Here is an 18416-nt window from a genome sequence, read left to right as displayed (position 1 = left end):
AGATGAGCAGAATAGATCCTGAATAGGGCTGCTGACTTGAATAGCAACTCTATTGAGTTTTGAGTGATTGAATACTGTTAGCATTAGTCACTGCCTCACACTTTGCACCAACTTTCCTAGCAGGACTTGAACCTTAGGGGCACCACAAGGTAATGAGGGAGCAGTTGGTCCTTCTCTGGAAAGAGATGTCTGAAACAAGTCCTAACCAAATTTACTGGCTAAAACTGTAGTGTACTTGGTTGGTGGCAAGAAAGATACAGTAGGTGCTACCTTCTATACTATTGATAATTTTTTCCCTAATTACTTGTTGATTCACACTTCTGTAAACTAAAGCAAAATGGTTTATTTTCAGAATTTTGTTCTGCCTATTTATGCAGTAACAACAGGCTGTGGAGGTAATGTATAATCTAACAGCTGATAATAACCACAAACATTACAATGATAAATAACACCCTTTGTATTGAATAGTGATTTATTTTTCTGTACAATTACATATATCTTAAATATTTACTATATGTATAGATATATCTATCATAAAAAAGAGCAACACTAATCATTCTCAAAACATTCCTCTACAGAAGACCTCTGTCAGTTGCCAACTTTGTTATTTCAGTTTCCCTTTTATCATGTTATGTAAGAAGATGAAGAAAATAAAATTATATAATGACCATGCTTGCATGACCTTGATGCAACCAATATAACAAAACATTTGCACGTACAAAACAGGACAAAGTATGTTACGAGACATGCTGAAATATTTTATATGATACTTTTGAATCTTGTGCCCCTCCCACTCTACCCTGCCACCACCTGCATGTCTGCATGCTTGTCCCACCCCCAAACACAAGTTATTTGCAACCACATGTGCTAAAAATGACATGAAATTAACAGACATTCACATTACTTTCCATTCTCCCTATTTTCTGCAAGTTTTGTTCTTAGAGATTTGCCAAAAAGCAAACCTTAACTGATCTGCAGACATGTACACTATGCTGCCCAGGTACAATAAAGAAATCTTCACCAACCCCTTTACCCTGTTGTGAACCTACTGCTAAACTTCGTTGTATGCACAAGTTACTGTTATGGTTTAGCTCTTATCTGCAAAACCAATGTTTCAAAACATAGAGGTAGTTGGACAACAATACCTCATCTCATCATTCACTAGTTACAATTGTGGTATGCCCCAATTATAAGTGAACAAACCATTTCCTATATCTACAGTTCAAAAATTTTTTTTGTTTCAGACTATCATCAGCATTCCTCAGCAAATTTAAAGTCTCATATTTGCCACCACATAATCTAAAAGTATTAATAAAATTAGCAAAAATTACATGTAATGTACTTCAATATGAGAAAATGTGCTCATGTTCAATAGCACTCCTTGGCTAAAATAAATATTTGCCACCAATCAACAAGCAATGGTGATTCTGGATTTGAGAACGCAAGTGCTCATAGCAGTAATGGACACCAATAGAAGCAGTGCATTTATAAGTTGCTTAACAGCTGCTATTGCAGAAAAAATTGTCCATGATATTAGTTCTCTGCTTTCTTTGCCTAGTGTTTCATAATTTTTCTGTACTAGGCCTAGCTGCCCTACAAATTTTTTACTTAAATAAAATGGTATTATGCAAGAATTTGGAGTCTAACTGAACATCAAGAATTACTGAGCAATAGTATTGGCATGTCTGATGAATTCTGATGAATGAGAGGGCTACTTATGTGCATAATACTGCAGCTGCACAAACAGTAAAGAAAGACCTGTTTTGTAGTGAAAACAGGGAAGTTGCTTGGTATAGGCTCCCCAAAATTGCTGTCATCCTATGCACATAAATGGCCCACGTCCTGTAGATGATGATAATTATTCATGTTTTTCAGTCATTTGCTTCATTTTGTATTATATTGAATTCAACATATATGACAGTCAAAACTAAAAATGCTATGGATAGGAATCATCCCCAACTCAGACAACTCCAATCATAATACACTATTAGCATCCTGTATGCACACACACACACACATGCACACAATATCTTAAATGGTTCACAAATCATTTAAAAAAAATTCTAACAAAAGACTAGTTATTTTCCATATTTGTATCCTGCATATATTATGAATTTTTTGCAGGCAATAACTTTCTTCATCCAAAATGGCTAACAGAGGTCAGTGATAGAAAATCCTCTACCTAAAGTAAACTCTTCAGCTAAACATTGTCCCAATTTTCTTGACATAATATCAAGGAACTTAATCCATTCCCAGGCAATCTAAAAGCTTTCACACTTTTCAAGAAATAGCTATAATGGCATTTATTTTAAAGCCTCAGCATTTTGTGCAGATTTAAGAACCAATCTTGACAGACAATGATATTCACAAATGTATAAAAACTATTGAAAGAAAAATAATATGGCTTGTACATGCTCTAGTGTTTTAAAAATTTGATGGACCAAAGCTAGGAGTGAGAGCCCCCACATTGTTGGCTACAACAACTGGAGGCGCAAATATGGCAGCAACAGTCATTATGGCAGTCATGAAAGCAATACCATGAGCAATACAAAAAGAGGGAAATTGGATGAAGTAAAGCCCTCTACAAGAGCAGAGGGATTTTGTCTGCCAATGTCTAATCTACTTTGGCAACATGTTTAACACTATTTTCAAACAAATATTATACTACTGAGCAATGGAAGACATGAATTAATGTCTCTATTATGTTGAACATAATAAAAAGCTAGAGATGCAAACTTACCCACTAGGGAGTGCTAATCATGAGTAGAGTACATTATTCTACAAGATTCAAAATAAAAACTCTGAATTCAGATCTTTACATACACTATACAAACTGTTTACATCTCCTCAAGAACTGACTCCAGTGATACTGGTTGCACACCAGACACAAATACAAAAATCTTACCTAAGACACATACACAAGTTCAACACAAATGGGTAGACAACATACACAAACTTAGAACCAAAGACACAAACAATGAAACACCACAGACACTTCTCAATTCTAACATTATCGTGGAAATGATCATGTCATGATATGAAGTGATGCTAAACTTAACACTAGGAACAAATTATGTTGGTGTAAACAATGTTCATTTTATGATTCCGGCATTACAAAATGAGCAAATACAACAAGTTCAAATTGGAAACAAACCTACCTTTGATACATGCTTCCCTACAACAACATACACTTTTCCTGAATCCTTTCTTTGTGAGTAGGTGGAACTTTTTGAGAAAAAGTCCATTCAAACAGTTGCTGTACAATGGCTGGCAGTGCCTGTGAGGCAAGTCCACCTGCCCCATGTGCACCCGACTGGAGAAACAGATACTCTGGGCCCATACTCAAAAAAGACACGAGAAACCTTGATACCATTAAGTCGCTACAACTGTGAAGAGGATGTTGTGCAATGAATATGACATAACCATTTTTCTACAGAATTTAAATTGTTCTTACTTGCGTTGTTGATATGCACAATTATGTGGTGAACCAACTGTATTTTTTTTTTTTTTTCATTTATTTATTATTATTATTATTTTTCTTCTTCTTTTCTTTTGGACCTGAGCAAGAACAATGTCTGTCACAAAAAAAGAAAAACATTATTTATCCTGCATCATTTGCAAAACTGTTAGGTCTGGAAGGTATCTGATATCCTCATGCCTTTCTTATCTATGGATATTTTCTGCATCTCAAACCCTCAAAGACTGACTACACATCCATCACATAATTGCCTATATAACAAGGTACAATGCTTAGCGCTTGTGCCAACTATTGAGAACCAATTGTGCAACATTAAATACTTGGGCTATACCTGACAGTACTAATGTTCACATACAGCAAAAGATAAATTTTATCCTGGTCAGTCAGTCAATCAATCAAGATAATGGAAAAGGCTTGAACATTATCCTGGTACTCTCTCTTAATTATATACAACCACAGCTATAAGTCATGTACATGAGTGGGTAGTGTAATTTTTTTTTATTAGTACTGGAAACATACTTTGTTTTAATTCAATTTAATGTCACAAATTTTCCTCTCAGAGAGGGCTAGGATTGCCACCTAATGGAGGACAAAAATATCTATATAAACCTTGATGGATTAACACAATGAAACGAGTACACATCCAAACACTGACACACACACAGGCGTTGATAATTTGCCACCTGCAAAACATTAACCGTTTGACAAATACAAGAGTGATAGTTTGCTATATCAACCAAGATATGATGCAAAAGACCACTGGAAATCCTATCTGCCCCAAATTAGAATAAGAAATAATGATGGGGTCACCACTACCACCCTCAATATTTTTTTTATATATGTTGGGAAAGAGGGGAATGTCTGTAGAGGAAGGAAGGAAGGGAGAAAACAGAAGATTGGCGTGAGGGGAGAATGGTTGTGTATGGATGATGTGATGCATGGAGGGGAGTGGGTGGGGGATGGGGGGGAGGGTAAGGGAGTATGTGTGAATGATATTTTGACACAGCCTGAAGGGATTTCTCCCACCTTTTTTTTTCAGTGAAGTCGCCCATTTTCAAAACCTGTCAATCAGGTCAGGAGGTGCAGTCCTGAGGGGTTGGCACCTGGTCTCTAAAACTGGGCCCAAGATCTCTCTCCATCAACTTTAACTGTAATTCTTGCACATGGAGAACTGACAACCAGCAAGGGTGAAAATACAACTATCTTAGGACCTCAGTACTAGCTTTGATCAAACTTGTGGAGTATCCACAGAAAGAATGAAAATGAATCATAAATTCAAAGAGTATTCCTAACATGGATTCCTAGCATAAAATATAAATGAAATTCAGAAAAAATTTAGACACATGGGATAATGATACTGAAGCACGGGGGAGGAGGTTAAGACAGGTTTGCTGGAGATATACATCAAAGCTAAGAGGCTTATATATAAGGATATCCATATTGTTTAAAACAAAACATGGGAAAGATTTGAACAATATAATTAGTAGGGTAAATGGGATGTCAAAATATTAAGTTTCCACTATAGAGCAATACACAAACTGAATGAATGACCTATAGTGTGCAACTCAAGTCACGAGGAAATTAGGAGTTGAGAAGCTAGAACAAAGGAAAAGTGCAAAAGTAAATGCCATCAGGTTAAACAAAATTTGTGAAAAAATATTTCCACAACCACATGAAAAAAGGAAAGAAAAGAAATTTAGTACACAATCCATTAACCAATAACCCTTCATTGTATCCTGCAGAAGACTTATGGCCTTAAGGTATCTAGTCATGGCCACTGAACTGGCTCTTAAATTACTCATGAGAGAAACTGTGCTGGGCAGAGAAAGATGAAACATTGTGTGTGGTGACTCCATTTGGGGCATATGAGGAGACCAAAACAGATGCCGTAGTAGACACTCCTAAACACAAACACAAAGGGTGGGTGCCCACAGTTTATGCAAATTTAAGAAAATGAATGAATGATAGAATATATTCCCTATTCAACCTAAATCCTTTAGACCAAAAAAGTAAATACATTCAAAAATACACGTATTCTACTATGAAGTGGTGTGCATCCAGTGTATTCCATAATCAATATAAAGTTATCAAACACTTGTTTAAAAAAAAAAAAAAAAATGATAAAAATAAATTTTGTCATTCACACCTCCAAGCATAAACAGGTAAGAACAGTTAGACAAATGCACTGCTGTGACCAGTAATAGTGTTGCCATTGTAGTTGCAGCATGTTTTCGTAAGTGCATATTTCCAATGCTTAAAAAAAAATTGGCTAGTTATTTCAGCATCAGAGGATTTTGACTACAGCTTTCCATGGAAACATGGACATGTTTCTTACAGCTACATCCTTCCAGCTGGCCAGCCTGAATCCAACTAAGTACCACAAGGTCTTCTTGGTCCAATAAAGATCTGCATAATACTTGGAACTTCACTGGACTCTGGCTTACCAATTGTCAGGATGTGGGTATTAAAGTAGGTGACACAAATTTCCCCTAATATACACAATCAAGGGTCAAATCCAAGACAAAAATTTAGCCTTTCACTGTATGACGAACTGACAGAAGTACTCTCAGCTCACAACCCAACCTGTGCCCAACATAAGCAGCACACATGTACTACCACAGCATACCTATAGTCACACAAGTCACATGTCCTCATTAAGGCACTGCACATGTTCTGCAAACCTAAGCCATATCCTGCAGCTAGGATGAAGGCTCAACTACAGCAGCAGTACAGCTGTGTACAGTCAGCAAATAAACTAGTGACTGCAGACTTACAAAAGAATATGAAACATTGGACAGTGATGCAAGGTATCTTTCTGGTCCTGTACAAAAACCTCCAAAATTATCCTTATTTCCCGACTTCCCTATTCCCCCAGTATCTCTAAAGTTGTTCTGCTGAATGTACACATACCCAGACATGGCAAATCTTGGCCTGGCTATAGACACAAGTAGTATACATGCAGCCACCTTAGTTGTCTTCATGTACACTGGGAAACACCACACATAGTGTGTTACATTTACTATGCTGACTGCTTGGCAGTCCACTTGAAATACATTATCTTTGTTGCAGTGCAACAAGTAACCAGCATTTCTTTGTAACAATTTAATACTCATCAGTAATACCCATTTCTATACAAGCATGAAAATAACAGTAATAATAACAATAATAATATTAATGACAATAATAATAATAATAAAAATAATGATAATAATGATAATGATAATGATAATACCATGACTTCAAGATGAAATCATTAGTATTAGCAAGACGGGTCAAAAAGATATCTCTGCTAACAATTGATCCAACTTTTGGAATCATAACTCCTCTTTTCTAGAAACTAACAACTTTACTCTATTTTCAAGTACAAATTTGTAGAACATGCAAAGGTAGTCCATGGGCAAGGAGAACACGCCATGTTGTCCACTAGCTCCTTGGCTCTTTCCATTTCACTAGATTCCAAATGTGGACCCTGTTTACATCTTCTCATCCAGACCCATTGCTCCTGCATGAAGCAGCAACAAAGTGACCTTCAACTTCAGTTCACATGAGGTATCTTGACAATGCACGCAGGGCATAAAGTAACTCGGACTGAAGGCGGGACTCCATCACCAAGATGAGCACATGAATCTGGAAAAAGTCCAGAAAAAGGATATTCAGATGACAATTCATTTCTTGGTTACGATAAAATTTTTAGTGTAATAAGTGCACAAGAACACTAAACTACCATTAGAGTTCCCACAAGGAAATGGTATATATACTGTGCAAGACAAAGAGAATGTGTGAATGTGAGTGAGAGCACTGATGAACAAAATTTGAATGCAAACTAGGTTTGGGTCTGAATTTCCTGATATGCCTACCATCTGAATCACTTCAAATTTCACTTTCCATTTTCTTTTCTCAATCACATCTACCATAAATTGCCCCTTAATTTCTTTAGCCTAGTGAGTGTGTTTCAGTTGGAACTTATTCTTGGGAATCTGGGAAGGTCTTGGTATATTCTGTAGATATTTTTCTTTGAGGCAAAATGTTATCTAATATTAAAGTGAGTAAATATACTGGCTGAGCAGAGGTGTCTTGCATCATTTTTATTTTTTTTTTAACAAATGCAAGAGGAAAGTAAGTACTCTATGAGGATTTACATTGATGAGGGGATGAAATTTTCACCTTTCAACTACTAATTTTGTAAAAATTTTGTATATATGTATGTCTAAATTGTATTTTATATTGTTGAATAAACCTTAACCAACTAAGTAACTAAAGCTACCTGATTACTGCACTAAAATTTGCAGGTGACAAAAAGAATAACTAGAATTAGAAGGGATAATTCACATTAGACCTACTTTTTCACCTGACTGAAAAATGGTGACTTTCTGACCTGACTGGAAAACAAGGTGACAAACTTGCCTTCATAGAACACTACTATATAGAAATTAATACATCTTTCTACACTAAATTTTAGTGGTAAACATCGGCTTTGGTCAGAGAGAAATCCTAATTACAGTCTACAAACAGTTCATACTTGTAATAATCACCCTCAACTACACTTGCACCAAAATCATGCCAATAGAACATTATCATAGAGAAACCAAAACCTTCCCCTGAAAATGATAGGTACACAGTTCTATGAAAGAGCACTCAGCATATGAAGGGCAAACATTTAATATCTACCAGGATGTGAAGCTGCAGTATAGGAAAAAGTCACAAGAAATTAAAATAAAATTAAATAGAACATTCAGATAAAAATTCAGTTACACATAAATGAATCAAAGACTTCCCACATTAAATATCTTGACACCAAGACATAGTTCAGGTGTTTTTGTTCCTGGAGCATAAGAAAATTTTGTTCAGTTGAAGGATAAATCAATGAATTGTGACTCGAGTTTTTCCATGCAAGCTATGAGATGTTGGAATGCTGTCTCTGTGGTGCCAGAGTGGGGTTTTTCTATGTTACTGTCTATCTGTTTGCTGTCTTTAATTGGAAAAGTAGAAGAAAGAGGGAGTGAACAAGAGACAGAGAGACAGTGAAAGACAGACAGTGAGAAAGAAACATAGAGAGAGAGAGGATGTGGGAGTGAGGGTGGATTCCGTACATCATTGCTGATAACCACCACTTCTATACTCTAAGACAATATCACACCAAAGAGGTAAATTAATTAACCCAAGGTCCCCCACATTAATCATTTTGCAGAAGATCTGTAGCCCCAAGAAAATCAGCCACAGCCACTTTTTCAGCCTACACGTTAATCAGTACAGATTCTGTGTTGCTGTCTGGAAAGAGTGAATATAAATGTTGTATAAGGTTCCATGTGTTGTTGACATGGTGGCTGCATCAGGGGGAACTGATGTCTGTTCCCAGATTGATTCTGTTTTGGCACTATTTCAATGGAGGGTAATGACCTAAACATAAGTATACAAGAGGAATGTTTGTCTCTGGAGTGATCTCTCTGATGAAATGACTTGTGGGGAAGTTTGGTGAAGTATAATATACTTTTTGGCAGTCTGTTGAGAAGTACTAGGACCAATGATAGGTATCTGCTTGTAGTGATCCTGCAAGATAGGCAGCAGGAAGAATGCCTCTGCTGCCCATTTTCAAAGCCTGTCAAGCCCTCTTACCTTAATCTGGAGATGCATATGCTGACAGTCAGTCTCTATCAAACTTAACAGTACAGGAATTTCTTGATTTATGTGTGTTTAGAATGTGCAATTTTGGAACAACACGTGGTTAAAAAACCAAGTCATTTTTTCATATTACATAGATTATTTAGAATAACACTATGTAAAAAATCAAGTAAGCAATAGTAAAACTTAACTGTTCTTGCGCAGTAGGACTCAACAACCAGAGTTGGTTTACTTCCACAACTTTATCATTTGGTGACACCCTCCTCATCCAACCAAAATAATTTATGAAACAGATAAAATATCCCTTCATCCATTCACAATCTCCCTCCATTAACTCCTATATTTTGAATTTTTTCTTTCTTCAACAAACTTTCTTCATACATCCAGAGCATTGTTCACCCAATCTATTCCCTTCATTTTGGATCTTACTCACAAACTCACTTCATCTACTTTTTTCCACACCCTTTGCTTGTCTTTCCTCATCCATTCATTCCATATCCCCAAACCACCTCATCACTCTGATCTACTCTGCCCAAAACCTCCTTTCCCATCCCTGTTCTCTGCCTAACCTCCAAATTTCTAACTAAATATTCTTCTAAACACCTATCATATTTCTCGTACACTTCAGTTCAAAGACACTCTTCTTCTCTGGCTCCTTCATATTCTTAGCCCCTGTTCTATGGAATGCCATGGGTACTATCACTTTCATACAACCTCCTCTTTGCATTCATCCTTATTGACTTTTCCAACACTTGATTCCATGCAGATTTCTACTTGCTTCCTTTATAATTCACATTCATTCCTCTGCTCACCACCACATGCGAACCCAAACATTTAAAACTTAAGTTCTTCATACCTTTCACCCTTTATACTCACATTCAATCTGCCATCATCATTCCTTGTACTTCTTATAGTTTTACTTCCCCCACGTCATACATACATATACCAAGGCTTTTTCCCCCTTTCAAGGGAAGCAGCCAAAAAGAAAAAGGCATAAAATCGTTCCCACCTATTCCATCCCTAAATACACTCCTCTCCCCTCCACCCTCCCTCTTATCTTAGCACCTCCTGTGACGGGTCATCCCTGCACCTTGTCCACTGCCCACATCATACATAAATAAAACCTATTCAACCACCCTTCTCATCTCAGTACCTTAAGGAGGAAGGATCACCCTGTTCCTCATCACAATGCTTGGGTCAAAGGCAATGCTATGCGGCTATTCCACAGTTGGACCAACAGCTGGAGCAGCTTTACTTCCCACTGCTTCATCATATGGTGACCTCATCCTTATCCACTCTAAATCAATCATGAAGCAGATGAAAAAAACATAATCTTCATGGCATGTCTGGGATGTTCTTCTCATCTGTTCATAATAGAAACTGGTGGATAAGAATGGATGGGTATGTGAATTGAATCAGTTCTTATCTTTGAATGACATTACACTTGTGGTTAATTCTGGGGAGATACTGAAGCAGATGGTAACTGAGCTTGGAAGGGTTTGTGAAAAAAGAAAGTTACAAGTAAATGTGTGTAAAAGTAGAGAGATGAGATTTACAAGCAATGATGACTGTGGCAGGATGAATGAGTGTGTCAATGTGAGAGGCCTGTGAAGATGGAGAATCAAGTATTTGGGGTTACATGTGGTATTAAATGAAGGAGTGAATGTAGAGGTAATTTAAAGACTAAAGAGAAACGAGTAAATTAATAAGTCAATCCATTGCCCCAGGTCTCTCTTGCAGGAAACCCATGACTCCTAAGTAACTGGCAATGGCCACCAGACAGGCCCAAGGTACGGAATGTTGCTCCTACAACAAAAGTTAGAGTAATTACAAGAAATACTGTGTTATTGTCTGGTAAGTAAACGTGTGAGTGAAATGAAAAAAGTTATGTGAAAGAGATATGTAAGGATGAATGTAAAGAGAAGGTTGTGTGAAAGAACGATTGTATCGACACCACTGCACAAAGAGGATTGCTATACAAAGAAATGAATGGGTAAACCAGCTCCAGCTGTCAAGTCTTGTTGTAGAAGAGCTATGCCGCACTACACTGCCTTTGATCCAAGCAGTGTAACAAGGGACAAAATGAACCTTCATTCCAGAGGTGCTGCAATGGGAGGTTAAATAGGTTTTATGGGAATGATGTGCAAAAGGGGCATTTGGTATATTCATTATATGTGTGTGTATTATATATGTAAAATGTAAACATATATAATACATGTGTTTGAGATGAAATGTCGGAGAAGTATGGTAGGGGGTTACAAGGTTGGATAGGGTGAGAAACAAGGAGGTGAAGAGGAGCATGGGGAGTGGAAAAGGAGATGGTAGATAGAGCTGATGAAAGAGTATTGGGATGGTTTGGACATAGAAAGAATGAATGAAGATAAATTAGTAAAAGAGGTGTGGAAGGCAGAGGTGGATGGAGTGAACTTCAAGGGACAACTGAGCATGAGATGGATAGATGGGGTGAAAAGGGCACTGAGCAAGAGGGAAATGTCTGTTCAGCAAAGAAGGGAGGGCAGGAGATAGGGATGAGTAGAGAACGGCTGTGTATACATGATATTGTGATGCAAGGAAAGGAGGGGCTGTGGGATGGGGGGAGACTTGGGAGTGGTTATGTGTGAATGATATTTTGACACAACCCAAAGGGATTTTTCCCTGTCCTCTCATTTTCTGCATGAGGGGACACATGGGGGAGGGTGGTCACCAATTAAGTGAATCAACATTGCTGTGGATGTACCATGTCTTGCTGCAGTGCTTCTGACCCAGGGCAATGGGCAGGATAGAGGGATAACCCATCACCCATGAGGAGCTAAGATGAGAGGGAGGAAAGGGTGGTGGAGGGGAGCTGAATGGGTGGGAGCAGGTACATACATTTTGAGTTGGCTACCTCCCTTATACGGGGAAAAAGCCCTTAGTATACAGATTACGTATGTGTACATTTATGTGTATATATACAACACTGATAGATTGATTGATTTGGTTTAACATCACAAACTCCTCCTATTGGGAGGCTAGGACGGAGCCCCTTACAGAGGACTTTGTAGTGCGGAATTTAATGTACCACATATACTTGCTTCTCTCAATCTACATTCTACCTCCACCTCCCATCCTCCCTTTCCTGCCACATTCACACTCAAGTAACTAAATCTATCCACTTCCTCCAGCCACTCTCCCTTAATACTCACTTCTAATTTGCTGCCATCCTCTCCCCTTTGTACATCTCATGACCCTATTTTCACCCACATTTATCCTCAACTTCCTTCTTTTGCACACCTTCCCAAACTCTGCCACTAACTTCCACAATCCCTCCTTTGATTCCGCTACAAGTGCAGTGTCATCAGCAAGCAACAATTGACTTATCACCCATTTTTCTCCATTTTCTTTAACCATCTCCAATTTCTGGCCCACTACCATTGCATTTACCTCTCACACCACCCCAACCATGTATACATTGAACAGCCATGGCAACAAGACACATCTCTGGCGAAGTCTTACATTTTACCTCAAACCACTCACTCTCTCCATTTCTAATTCTAACACAGGCTCTACTACTCTCATGAAAACTCTTGACTGCTCTTAACAACTTTCCTCTTATCCCATATATGTGCAATACATCCCACAGTACCTTCCTGTTTATCCTGTCAAAAGCCTTTTCCAAGTTCATAAAGGCCCAAAAAACATCCTTACCTTTTCCTAATGCTTCCTCACAAAAATCTGATCCACACAACCCTTACCTTTCCTAAACCCACAAAGTTCCTCACCAGTTACTCCCTCTGTTCCTCTCCTAATCCTCTCAATCAAAACCCTCCCATAAGCTTTCCCAAGTACATTTAACAAACTGATCCCTCTAAAACTACTACACTCACACATGCCACCTTTTCTTTTGTAAAGTGGAACTATACAGGCACTCCAATCCTCTAGCACACTACTTTCTTTTTGATAAATGTTAAACAACCTCACCAGCTAGTCCACCATCACTGTACCTCCCTTCTCTAGATGCTCTGCATGACACCCATCTAACCAGGTGCCTTCCCTGCTTTCATCATTTTAATAACTGGTTTCACCTCATTTTTCTTATTTCTTCTCCATTTTTCTCATTCATCACTATCATTTTCTAAGCACCTCTCACTGCAACTACCTTTCCCTCCCTATCCTCTTTCACATTTAGCAACTCCCTAAGGCCCATCTTCCTCTTACTGCCGTCTCTTCCATTATCACCTCTCCATCTGCACCTTTTACCTTTTCTTCTCTACTTGATTCACCTTCCCCTCCTCTCTTAATTTCCTTCCAAAAAATCTTTTTATTTTGTCATACTTCCCTATTTCACATCTGCTCTCCCTTTTGCCTCAATTATCTTATGCTTTACTTCTCTTCTCTACTAACTGCTCCATGGGAAAGACAACATTACTTTATGTCAACAAGGTGTGTGGTCATAGTTCATGTACTCTAACCAAATTGCCCAGGTAATGGCTTTTGGTCACCCATGGAACAGTTGGTCAAGCCAGCAGTACTCTCCATCAACACATATATACAAGTACATACATACATACATACATACATATGCACACACATGGATAAGAGTGGAAGAAGTATGAAAAAGTTATGTGCTTTATTCCTACATTTCAGTTAGACAGTCATCTATAAAAATTGGCTGTCCTGTAGATAACTGCCCAGCCAAAATGTTGGAATAAAGTACCTTCCACCTTTGTCCACTCCTCTGTCAGAGATAAATAAATAAACCAATAGATTGATAAAATCATGAAAATTGCATTCACACAAAAGAACAAAGGTTTCATTACACAATGTCTACAAGTAACTTGGGTCTTGCCTTCAAACGGAAGCAACTGAGGTAGTGAGCAACTTTGACTGAATGTTGAGATGGACAAGCAGGATTTCTAAGGGACTGAAAAGAACAGAAAATTCTACATGGGTAGACAGAATATTTTGTGAACTCAAATAGGTGTAAAAAAATAAAATACTAATGAGATAAAAGTGTGAGGAGATAGTGAAATATTAAATACGAGTTCTAAAGGAGTGAGAGAGGACCAATCATTCACAACAGATCAGTACTGCTTTGTCTTGGAAGCATTCTTTATTCATCTTAATGTGACTCTTGCCAGTTGATTTCATTCAGCCAAAGATTGAACAAAAAGTTTGTGGCCCTAGTTCACTTAATTAGCAATAAACTGGCGAATGAATACTAGTTTTAGGCCTTACAACAAAAATTACTTGTTTAAATAAAATGAAGTAGCAATCACATTTTCTTTTCAAGCAATACCACTTTGCATCACCATAATAGTATTATGAATCTGAATATTGAAACAGATGATAAAACCATCAAGCAATGATAACAATTACTATTGCTGCCTCAAGTTTCACTAAGTGGTAAGTCCACAGCAGCTGGTAAGGATCCCCAGCCCTTCCCAAAGATCTCTTTGAGAAGAAACTTTGGACTATTGTCTCTGATACATTAGTGTGAGACTGTTTCTATGTCAACAGCTATGTCAGCTCTCCAAGTACAAAAAGGCAAAAGAAATACAAATGAAATCAATAAGAGATTTTGGGCCTAGGCTGGGGACCAAGTGTCAGTCACTCAGGGCTGTATCTCCTGATGGAGGTTGACAGGTTTTGAAGATGAGCAACTCCGCTGTTCATTTTGCAGGACCATCACAAGCAGGTACCCACCACTGGTCCCATTTTTAGGCAATTTAATCTAGATGCAGTTGTCCTCATCCCAACAGAAAAATAAGTAATTGTCAAGAGTGAGAAAGAAGAACCAAACCTAAACACAAAAGAGTGAGGAAGACCAAGGGAAAGAAAGCTATGGCAGTTCATGCAATAAAACAATATTTACATCTTAAGTTTCAAAGACGGGGAACTTAATACCCCAGAGAAGCCCACAACAGCTCTCAGGTCCTGCCACAGATCTCTAATGGGAAAAAGTGTTGGACTATTGTTTGTATTATATTAGTGTGGGTCTGTTTATATGTCAGTGGCTGTTGGGAAGAAGCAGAGGGGATTAGTAGTCATCATTTGCCAGTTCTATTGTGTAAAAAAGTGGAGGAATGATGGGTAACCTCTTTGATATGATGACACCTATGTAGGCACCATGAGGTGCGAGTGGGTATGCAATCATGTCGTCGTTTTGATTATATCTATTTTGTAGTTGTAGCTGAGTTACCCCCGAATTCTGTGAACCAATCACGTTTTCTGTGTTTATTGTTACTCAGACTGAAAGAGAACGAGTACTACAGCAGTGACTATATTTTATAATGCAACTAGTATGATCCATTGTACATTGGATATCCAATGCTGTGTGCAAGAATTTGACTCGTATTGAAGAGGTTAAAGATGATATAAATCCATAAAAGCCAAGAACCAGGTCATGAAGGTTATATTTCTGGGTAGAGATGAGGGTGGTGATGGGACTTCAAGACTAACAAACATGAAGATGATTCTCCCCAATGTATATCTTGCAGGCCCACCCTTTGTAGATTCCCATTCTTGGTCTTACCCCAAGAGATATATTGGGAGAGCTGGTAAAATAAAAATAACCTCAAAAATCATGACAAATAAGTGCTGACAAGTAACATTATATGAAGAACAAAATGAAAATTTGGAGGATGAAAGGGAAAACTTAAGACAATTTTTTTTTTTTTGCAAACTTTGAGTCTATTTAAGACATGATCTTTAAAAATTCTTTCCTTGTGCCTCCTTAGATCAGAAGCCTGATGTATTTTCCTCCTTCAATGTGCACTGGGGCCTGTTACAGAGACCAGCTATTGTCCCTTCTGGGTGGAAGTGTAGGGTTGTAAACCACTTTGGGTGGTCAGTTCCATTCTGGGGGCCTTATGCTTTTTGGGGAATCATCCTCATTGCCTTGGTATTACCTTGTGAAAGCACAAATTACACCTGATACTAAACTAACACATTAGCCTAAATATGCTCAATTTCAGCATATAATAATAATAATAACTATTGCCTCTAGTACTGACTGGAAACCTGCAGCTCCACAGTGACGGAAATAGTCCCTGGGTCGTTCACTGGCTGTCAGCTCTTCTAACATGAAATGTAGGAGGACATACATACATATACCAAAAGAAAAAGGCATAGAAACCACTCCCACCCATTCCATTTCCTATATATTCCACTCCCCTCCACCCTCCTCCCTCCCTCTTATCTTGGCACCTCCTGGAGGTGCTTCTATTCTTGAGGACAGTATCATACCAATGAGGCAGAACCATGGGGTTGGTAAAGGAGATGGATAGCAGAAAGGAAGGACAATAGACATCTGAAGTGATTAGCATTTTTGTTTTAGTGGGAATTATTCTCTAATCATAAAAAAACACTGTACCTCTGGTCTGTAGTGATGTCACCAATGTCTTAGAATAATGACCACATAAAATTGAAAGCAACCCATACCCCATGCAGGGTAAAACCTTCCAAGTTCCCATTGGAACACATCAGGGAATGCCTGAGTAGAAGAAAGACATGCTTGTGCAACAGAAGAGAATACACCAACAGCTCTAAGGTCCTACAGTTCCCCACAGAGGTGGGAGCTGTACATAGTGCAGGGTAACAGGTTGCAATAGCCTAGCTGAAAATCTATTTTTGTTATGTTTGTGAAATTACAGTTAAAAAAAAGATAATAATAAAGGAGTTAAGCTACACAGGAAACCAAGAAATCCTGCAGTAGGCCCACAGCCCCATGAAGAAGGTGAGGAGAAAGATAATGAGAGGGTGGAGGTTGCATTTTATAACACACCTTTTCACTTTGTAGGAAGCCTTTCATGATGTTGGTCTGTTCTGTACTTCTAAGACGTTCTGGGAAACAGGTCACTGTCTTGATAAAGGTCTTCAGGTTCCTCTCCAATAGCTGGTTCACTTGGCTGTAGTCATAGTCATCTTGTCTGTAAAGAATGGACACTCGTAGCTTCTACCTTCTATTATATTGAAAAAGCATTATATGAATTCCTACCTTTATCTACCTTTTAATACTATTACTATTTGGCTTAGCATGTTCTACATATTACCCACAGTGAACAGCATGCAGTCACCATGCAATATTATCCATTGCTTCTATAACCTACCCTAGTTCTAGTCATTATATATTACAGAAATGGTGGGGCCTATGATGGGATCTTCTTTGTGGTAGTCCCCCCTTCCCCATTGTAACACAACATTATTAAAAAATAATAATAATAATAATAAGTAAACATATAAATAAAACATGTGTATATTAAGAGTTACTGTATCTGTTCTAGGGCTTCAGACTATGAATCTTTAGGATGATCAGAAGTATGTTATCCAATGCACAACCACATTTCTCCTACTACTCCTTAGTACTTGAATCCTTACCTAATACCATATAGACATTGAAGGTAATGCCACACAGCTCTTCGGAACAAAAAGGTGTCTACATGGTGATTGGGCCCCATGGTGTAGTATGTTAGGTCATATGCAGTCTTGAACTTGCCATCCAAAATATCACCCACTTCACTGTAGAATTCGTTGATAAGAGAGAACCCATGCTCTTCCCAGGAACATTCCTGCAAGATAAGGGGAGATTATTATAATTTATTAACACTATTTTTTCCTTCATTATCCTAGTAGGTATAGTTCCACTATACAAAAAGAAAAAGGGATAAATATGCATGTAGTAGTTCTAGATCGATCAGTCTCTTAAATGTAGTTTACAAGGATGTAAACTGCGAGGTTTAGGAGGGAAACACGAGAGAATGGAGGGGATAATAATGTGGGTTTTTTAAAGAAGTTGGTGTGTCAATCATATTTTTGTAACAAGATTGATATGCAAAAAGTTGTTGGTAAATGATAAAGATGTCTTTTAGGCTTTTATGGATTTGAGGAAGGTGTATGAAAGGGTTGAGAGAAAGGTAACATGGGACGTAATGCAGATGTATGGGAAGACATAACTTTGTTGAGGGCAGGCAAATGCGTCTATGCAAGTAGTAGAGTTTCTGTAATGGTTCAGAAAGAATAGAGTGATTGATTTCAGGTGAATGAGTGAAAGATTTATGTCAGGGTTCAGTGATGTCACTATGCTTATTCAACATGTAGATGTACAGGAAGCAGTGGAAATAAACCAGCTTCAACTGTGGAGGTGCTGTGTCTAGATGCACTGCTTCTGATCCAAGCAGTGGACAAAAAATGAGTTTCTGGATAGGTATGGGATGGGTGAAGGATGAGTAATATGCTCTGACTTAGCCAGCAGAAGTGGGAAATAGCCTTCTAGTATATGAATGTGTACTATTTTCTTTCTATATGCAACAGCAGCCTGATAAAAGCTGTTGGAAAAAAA

The 18416-nt window shown here is 38.0% G+C and overlaps 1 protein-coding gene across 4 annotated transcripts in view; it reads right to left on the bottom strand.

The window, feature by feature from the left end:
* Positions 1–454: 454 nt before the first annotated feature.
* The window catches only part of LOC143040213 (sestrin-3-like), a 116868-nt gene continuing 98906 nt past the window's right edge, over positions 455–18416 (bottom strand). For 3 of the 4 annotated variants that reach the window (XM_076210893.1, XM_076210915.1, XM_076210901.1), the window contains 4 exons: positions 17456–17646; positions 16863–17007; positions 13926–14000; positions 455–7105 (listed from right to left, as the gene is read on the bottom strand). In XM_076210893.1, coding sequence (XP_076067008.1) covers positions 7019–7105; positions 13926–14000; positions 16863–17007; positions 17456–17646 — 498 coding nt within the window. In that variant the 3' untranslated portion in view covers positions 455–7018. The remainder of the gene's footprint in view (positions 7106–13925; positions 14001–16862; positions 17008–17455; positions 17647–18416) is intronic. The other variant, XM_076210909.1, reaches the window with a different exon arrangement.

Source organism: Oratosquilla oratoria, chromosome 2, assembly GCF_046742065.1.
Source record: "Oratosquilla oratoria isolate Oo_2021 chromosome 2, ASM4674206v1, whole genome shotgun sequence".
In the NCBI taxonomy this organism is placed as follows: Eukaryota; Metazoa; Arthropoda; class Malacostraca; order Stomatopoda; family Squillidae; genus Oratosquilla; species Oratosquilla oratoria.
Note: the sequence above shows the minus strand (reverse complement) of the source record. Positions and strands in the feature narration are given on the sequence as shown.